Genomic DNA, 7,623 nt, shown 5'->3' with positions numbered 1-7,623 from the left:
TGTCGGCGGTGTGTGCGCGTGCTTCTGTGCGTGTGTAAGTGCGTGACGCTTCAGTGCGAGCCCGCGAACAGTGCGCCATGGCTTCCCCCCAATCGACGCGGACACTGCAGGTGCTGGGGGGCATTGACCCACTGACGTCAGACCGTCTGGCTGTTCTCTGCTCTCGCCTGTCGCCGAAGAAGCCCTGCCGCCTTTCTCACCATGGCTCCTGCACGAGGATTGATTGATATGTGGGGTTTAACGTCCCAAAACCACTACATGATTATGAGAGACGCCGTAGTGGAGGGCTTCGGAAATTTAGACCACCTGGTCCTGCACGAGGCCAGCTGAAAGCAGCTATATGCTGCCGGCCAACGCCAGGGCGCCTCGCAGCCAATTTTGGTTCGGCCTTCCTGACCACTGGAGACGCCCGGCTTCCCGCAACGTCCAGCTCCGCCATGGAACCAGAAATGCGGGGCTTCCGAACAACCGAAGCGGCTTTCGTCAGACTCGCGGCTTATCAAGAGCAGCAACAAGCCATCAGTGAGCCCCGTCCCGTACCTCTGACCTCGTTCTCGGGCATCGCACCCAGCGGACACTGTCACACCCTTCCGCCCCTCCGCGCAGTGGACGCTATCCCGCTTCAGCACCATGAACAGTAGTCCCACATTTCTGTGCTTCCTTCCGCAGTTACTTTTATAGTGTCATGTGTTTATTTTGTTATTTATGTTTTTTTCTCCTTTGTAATCATTTTTTAGCAGCGGTAGCAGGGCTAAACTGAGGTTAGCTGTCGCTCATAGCAGTGTCATTTTAACTGCGTGGGTGACGTCCGGCTGCCTTTTGCAGACGGGTAAAGAGCAAATTTAGGAGAGGGGGATGTGGGAATTGAGGCTAGCCCGCTGCCTTTGCGCGAGCTTTGCCGCCTTTTCTGCCGTACTCATGTCCCGACATGTCTGCCCGCCTTTGCTGTCTGCCACGCTGAGAGAGTGGAGTGACGTTTAACTCCCTCACCCGGTAGCTGATCATAGAGAGAGAAGAAGACAAGAGCGGACACTCCGCGAAACTTGGTTTCAGGAAGTTCGTCACGACTACGTAACGAACTAGTGCTCTCACCAAACGTCACAGGGCGCAAGCGCAAAAAAAAACTGTTATAATCAATGCAACAGAATTGTTTTTACAAAATAATAATTATACGCCCAAATTTGGTATGTTCTTTATACATAAAAACAATTTATTCAACACACCTTACGCGATTATTTTTCTTCAGCCGTACTGTCATAAACACCATCTACCCAGCGACAAGCCCATGCATGACTGACAGCGAGAAGCTTTCGTCGCTTTCGTCAACGTCGGCTGCGTCGGCGTTTTCGTGCGTGAGATAACAGGTGAGGCACGTTTTCAAGCGAAGCTTGTTGAATGACATGTTGTTGGTCTTGTTGGGTCATTTTTTCAGAAAACGGTTACACTTGCGCGAATAAGACACCATGCAACAAACATAGAAAGATGCACACACACACGTTGCGCTTCGAGTGTGCGAGTTTGTTTCTTACGTGGCGTCTCATTCACGCAGTTGTAACCTTTTTCTGAAGCTTGTAAGGACTGGGAGGTTCGCTAAAAAGAAAGTTTGTGGCTCTATGCGGCGGCTAGACGGGAACATTGTGCAACGTATGCAGTATAGCAAAGGCGGCACGGCGTCAAGCCGAGGCGATGCGTGCTGCGTCTGCCACGGACGCGAGCGTCTGTGCGCTGAGCCTAGCTGGGCAGCTAGGTCATAGGCTCGGTGCAAAATATTGAGAAGCATTCGCTGGGCCACGCATGCTTCACGACGCGTTTCCCGAAGGCTCGGAACACGAATAATTCTTGGTGTGCCGGAGGCAAATCTGGACTAGCCAAGTGGCCATCATCTTCGTTTTTTCGCTAGCCTTGTGCCACTAGTGCAAGCTGCTCACAAATTTTTTTGACGTTTCCAATATAATTTTACCGCATAAATTTCAACTACGATTTTTCTTCCCAAGGTACTGCTGATACTGCGTACGTACGAAGGTGTTCTAAAGTTCGCAGGCCGTGATACCATTGCATTACAAGGGATAGCGGGCTGGAAACTTCTGAAGATCTTTGTACGTGGTCTTGACGTATATCTTTGCAAGTCAGAGTTTTATGGGTCAGAGATGTATCACTAGTTTTGTATTGTGCATCGATTAGCTAATCATTCAAAGGGGTTTGTTGGTACACTTATGACGTGCACATATCTTTTTTTATAATTTGACAGCGAAGCATCCACTTACTAACATTTTCAGACCGCGCTGACGCCACGCCGTCCGGCGGTCCAAGCTACGGCAGCTACTGCTGTGTATCGTGGTGCTTCAACAATGGCAGAACCCACAAGAAGCCTGGGACGAGTTTGTTCCGCATACAACGGGACGGCAAGGGTGTTAAAGCTTTTGTATGGTTTGCATGTCTTTAGGCTTACTGTTCGTACTTGCTCCGTGAGGGTAACAAAAAAATCACTATTCAAGCACTTCCCCTTTCATCTGATAGTTCATTGCCAATGCAGGATGAAAGCATAGATGCAGTATGCTGGACGTGATGATCTCCTTAGCAAGCCGGCCAGCCTATTATACGCAACGTACAGGGTTTGTAGTGACCATTTTACTGCTCAAAGTTTCATGGACCCTGGGCACACAAGGCTTACGAGAATGGCTGTTCCCAGTGTGCAACCAGCTGCACCATGTAAGTGATTGACTGAAACTCAAATATGTGCAACAGCAGCCACTTGTATTGAATCAGTGGCGACAGTTAACCGTGAAGATCTTTGTAGCCGATGGAGAAGCCTCACTATAGAAGTAACACTTGGAAAGTCTTAAATTTTGTGAATTGTAGGCTATTACCTTCCTAACAGCAACTTTACGTTTCTGTCGTTTTTTGATGCTCTTGACCTGCGCAACTTGTTTTAAAAGACTTTAAAGGGCTGTTTCACGTTATCTTCAGGCCTGAGTGCACATGTACGTATACCTTTCATCAGTGAAAGCTGCCACTGTTGATAATTCCAAAAATCACAAATTACTTGTTTCCTAGTTGGTGCCTTCTCTTTTCTTCCACGTTCGACCAATTTATGCGTTTGAAAAAGCTGTTTAAGTTTCCCCATGCTACAAGCTTTGTAACTTGTACCAACTGCACATATATGCAGGTTCTCTGAGCGTCGCTTCAAGTAGTGACTGTGACATGGCTGCAGAAGCTGCACTGCAAGGTGCGGATGAGCTTCAGTTTGTGTTATTTTAAGCCTCTTACTGATACATTGTCGTAATTTCATTTCTTCAGGACCTGCGGTAGAGGTTTCAAAAAGCGGCTCCCACACATTGAGGTGCCCCGATGAACAGGGTGCGTTCAGTGTCGCGATTCCTTTTTTTTTACCGAAATTGACTGTTGACCAAACCTCTGCAGGTGGCAGCTCCCTTGTAGCTGGTGAAAGAATTTCCGCTGACTTTGTCTTGCCGGAGGAAACCTTAACCAGTCATTCAGCTGTCACAAAAGGAACTTGTGTGACCGGTAAGTTGTATGTTCACTTCAACACCAGAGTGGATTGATATAGAGACTTCCGCAGGCCGCTCGCAAGATTGTTCCGACAGCACTGTCCGAGGCACTGAACAAACTTCACAAGATCCTCCAGAAGACGTCTCCGCCAACAGCTCCACGCCTGAGCGCCCTAGAGTAAATGGTGACTGTGCTTTTATTGCAGCTGTTTTTAATGTGCTATTTTAGGTTTAGGACATTCTGAGGAAACTATCCTCAAAAGGACACTACGTGTGCACTTACAAAATTTAAGGGTGGGCTCTCGGTGATTTTTATTTTTTTTGTGCATTGTCAACATTGTGAATGGTTTGTTTTTAGGTAGTGGAATCGAAAACTTTGCACCACAGAAAGTTGTGCACCTTGGGTCTGAAAGAGCGAGGAAAGTGCTCGTATGGGATTAGTTGTTCTTCGCTTTTACATCCATTTTTTTGTTTATTGCAGTGCGTTCCTGTGTGCCAGCGACAATGTCTCCATCAATGAAGTACAAGCAAACCATTAAACATCTGCAAGCCAAAGTAGCAGCACAGCGGAAAACTATCAAAAGACTGCGGAGACAGCCTCACCAAGCACCGTCATCGACTTCAAAGGCCCTTGAAGTTATCCGACCGCACGTCACCGAGGAGGTTTTTAAACTTCTTTCTGCACATGTTCGCTTGAGGCCCAAACGCAAGGGCAAGCGCTTTCCCGTGTGGTTCAAGAAATTTGCTCTTCACTTAAACTTCCGAGGTCCGCGAGCATACCGATTTCTGGCTCCATATTTTTCTTTGCCCTCCCGGCGTTCATTAAGGAGGTGGCTAGCTAATGTAAAGATGACTCCAGGCATAATTCCAGGAATCCTTTCTTCCATTGCAACAAATACTCAAGCTTGGAATGAACGGGACCGAGTGTGCGCTTTAGTTTTCGACGAAATAGCACTCAAAAAAAATTTGTATTATGATGCTGCAGGAGACGTTGTCCAGGGTTTTACAGATGATGGCACTCATCGCACTTCAACCATCGCTGATCGAGCACTGGTTTTTCTTCTTGTTGACGTTTCGAGAAAGTGGGTTCAACCGGTTGCTTTTACTATAGGGCACACATCAACACCATCATCTGTTATGCATAACTTGCTGGTGTCACTCATTTTGGAGCTTAGGAGCATTAATATTGCAGTGAAAGCAGTCATTTGTGACCAGGGCAGTTCAATTGTAAGTCTCGCTAACCAACTAAGAGTGACTGTAGCAAAGCCTTTTTTTTTTGAAGTTAATGGTGAGCGGGTATATTACATTTTTGATGTTCCGCATTTAATTAAAACAACGCGCAATAATGTCCAAGCACACAAGTTATACATTGGGGATGACATCGTTAACTGGTCGCACATTGTAAGCCTTTACCAATCCTCACATGAGTTGCTGTTGCGATTGGCTCCAAGGTTGACTGAACGGCACGTTCATCAGAAACCTTTTTCTAATATGAAGGTCAGCAGAGCAACTCAGGTCCTCAGTGCATCAGTTTCGATTGCTATCACGGCATTGGTGTATGCGAAGGTGCTGCCTGCCTCGGCCATCACTGCAGCTCAATTTTGTTATCGTATGGACAGGATTTTCGATGCCTTGAACAGCTCGAGTAAAAAAAGAACTTCGCAAAAGCTGCGGCATGCAATCATGAAAAATGATTCAGAGCTGATTGACTTCCTCTGAGGCCAGCTTCCCTGGATTGCATCATGGCAGTTTGTTGGCAGACGTCAACCACAAACCATCGTAGGTTGGCAAATTACAATTCAGGCAATTTGTCAACTATGGGACGATCTCCAAAAATTACAATTTTGAATACCTGTTAACACGCAGGCTTCAACAGGATCCTCTGGAGAACATATTTGGCCACATTAGGCAAAAACAGGGTTGCAACACCAACCTCAATGTAGCACAATTTATTTGTGGCCTGAAGCACATCTGTATAAGAAAACTCTTCGAGCTGTCAAAATACGGAAATGTCGAGGATGATGAATGTGACCTCCTCCAGGAGCAGCTCTCGCCATTCTCCCTCACCAGTGCGTCTCTTGTGGATAATGAAGAGTGTGCACAGCCACAGCCTGACGACTTTCCCGCTCTAGACGATCTCTCTGAACTTGCGACAAACGTTCACTCCCATATTATCGATGACTCCGCTGCATATTATGTAGCTGGTTTTCTCATCAAACACTTCCTTCGGAATGCATCTGACGGTTGCAGTTGCCCACAGTTACTGAAAGACGACAGTGAGACGCTTAAGGGTACCCACCAGTATTTCACAATGCTCAAAGCATACCACGTCCCCAGCAAACTTTTTGGGAATCTCACTGTGCCATCAGAAGCAGCTTTTGCATACGTACAACAGCTTGAATCTCACTTTCTTGCCATAATTGAGGCCACTGCACATCACCTGAAAGTGTGCGATGTTTTGTATCACCATCTGTCAAGTGTTGGCGATTTTCATTTCTGCTCTGCTGGGTGTCGCGCGAAGTTTCTGAAAATGTTTTGCCGGGTTTGTTTATGTTGGCATGTGCGTTTTGTGAACCCAAACTTAGATAGGGTTAGGTTCCAGTCTTCAATCTCAGGCATACAGCTTGACAAGTTCAAAGGTTAGCAATTAGCGGCGGGTTTACACTAAAGTATTCGAGTTGAGCCGAATCCTGCAATAGCTTTGTTATGTTATTACTTCGTTACAGCAGACTTCATTATGGTCTTATATGCTTATATTCAGCTCAACTGGACTAGCCACTCCTTCGTTGTATACATTGTTTAGGTTACCCGCTATGAGGAGTAGGGACACTGTGTATTCGCTCGAAGTGATTTGCATAACCTTAAAAAGAATGTTGGGTATCCTGTCTGTATTTTTGTAGCAAATGCGGGCGAACAGTACACTTTACTGTGGCTCGCTTGGTCACTGTGTATGCTTTATCTCTCAAGCTCAAGTAATATATCGATAACAAAACCGCTTGTTGAAATGTCTTCGAGCGGGTAAGGAACAGAGTATGAAGTGGGCGCGGTTCACGTTATCACGCTTTTCGTATTTTAGCTTCTCATCAACCTCCTCATCTCGCCCATCAAAATTTTCAAAAAAATACTCAAACTTGTAGCGTTTGATGGGGCTGCGGACGCTGCCATTTTATTTTTATAGAGCTTTTGAGTGATAACGTACGATGTAGAGCCTTTGTGAAAAATAATGAGCCAAAGTGGTTTCCTTCCGCTATTTATTAGCCCTGTAATACCGCTCTCGTAGCACCAATTAAGGTCCACAATTCTGGATAAGTGATGACTACAATCTATTTTAGCTCGCAAGCGTCACAGCAACACCCAGACGCAAATCACTTGGGATCTTAAGTTTTTGATGAAAGCGACGCATAACAAAAGCAACAAAACCTGCCAGTGTTGTAGCATAAAGTTTGTCTTTCACGTAGTGAGCAAGCTGCAAAGCCCTACCTTTCTGAGGACAAGCAGGCATCAAGTCTGCTTTTTTTCATTTTGGACTAGCTGTTCTTAAGCACAGCCAGCACACTGCACCTTTGCCTTTCTGCTATATTGTGTCGTGTGGCTTCTGTGTGCTCTTTTTTTATATGCATTATTTCGGTTAACCCCAGGCGTGATTCGCGACTTCATTGCTGTGTATATGTCACTTCTTCCTTCTTCATCAGCATTGTGCGCTGTGTTTTTGCCATAGATCCTTACTTACCCACTGGCCCGGTGCGTCATACTTCACCAGCTTCTCGGCTTCTGCCAACTCTAGCGATGTGTGCGTTGTCTGTGTTCTCTTTGTATTTGTTACAATTTATTTGTGAGGCGAGATGCATTTGTTGTCTACCTTTTTCATATTGTGCTTTTTATATTCTCAGACTCTACCTTGCCTTTGAATAAAACATTACGGATACTCTGTTTCTTTGACTGATATATACATTGATCACTCGTTCCAAAAGAAAAACACAAGCGCGATGAATAAAACCGTAGTGAATTATCATTACTTGCATCTCTTTTTATTATAACTTAATCGAAATAAAAATTACGTCACGACCGATTCGCACGAACCACTGAACAAAACAAAACAGGGAATCGCTAAATC

At 45.8% G+C, this 7,623-nt stretch overlaps 1 protein-coding gene across 2 annotated transcripts; it reads left to right on the top strand.

The window, feature by feature from the left end:
* Positions 1-705: 705 nt before the first annotated feature.
* Positions 706-7,487, top strand: LOC142784529 (uncharacterized). 2 transcript variants are annotated; one of them, XM_075882947.1, is made up of 7 exons: positions 727-1,364; positions 2,277-2,709; positions 3,167-3,226; positions 3,298-3,357; positions 3,421-3,525; positions 3,581-3,694; positions 3,991-7,487. In XM_075882947.1, exons 2-7 carry the CDS (start codon positions 2,547-2,549, stop codon positions 5,226-5,228), a joined length of 1,740 nt encoding a protein of 579 aa, XP_075739062.1. In that variant the 5' UTR covers positions 727-1,364; positions 2,277-2,546; the 3' UTR covers positions 5,229-7,487. The 2 variants fall into 2 exon arrangements, with proteins under 2 accessions (XP_075739063.1, XP_075739062.1); XM_075882948.1 differs by having other exon boundaries at positions 706-1,364; positions 3,421-3,694.
* Positions 7,488-7,623: the final 136 nt, after the last annotated feature.

Source organism: Rhipicephalus microplus, unplaced genomic scaffold, assembly GCF_043290135.1.
Source record: "Rhipicephalus microplus isolate Deutch F79 unplaced genomic scaffold, USDA_Rmic scaffold_14, whole genome shotgun sequence".
Taxonomy (NCBI): domain Eukaryota; kingdom Metazoa; phylum Arthropoda; class Arachnida; order Ixodida; family Ixodidae; genus Rhipicephalus; species Rhipicephalus microplus.
This window is presented reverse-complemented; position numbering and strand designations above follow the sequence as displayed.

Bases quoted from the DNA above. Each gene is read 5' to 3' on its own strand.
- LOC142784529 (XM_075882947.1), top strand. From the start codon at position 2,547: ATGCAGTATGCTGGACGTGATGATCTCCTTAGCAAGCCGGCCAGCCTA. The intron at 2,710-3,166 runs GTAAGTGATTGA...ACATATATGCAG, and splicing joins TGTGCAACCAGCTGCACCAT to GTTCTCTGAGCGTCGCTTCA. The intron at 3,358-3,420 runs GTGCGTTCAGTG...AAACCTCTGCAG, and splicing joins GAGGTGCCCCGATGAACAGG to GTGGCAGCTCCCTTGTAGCT.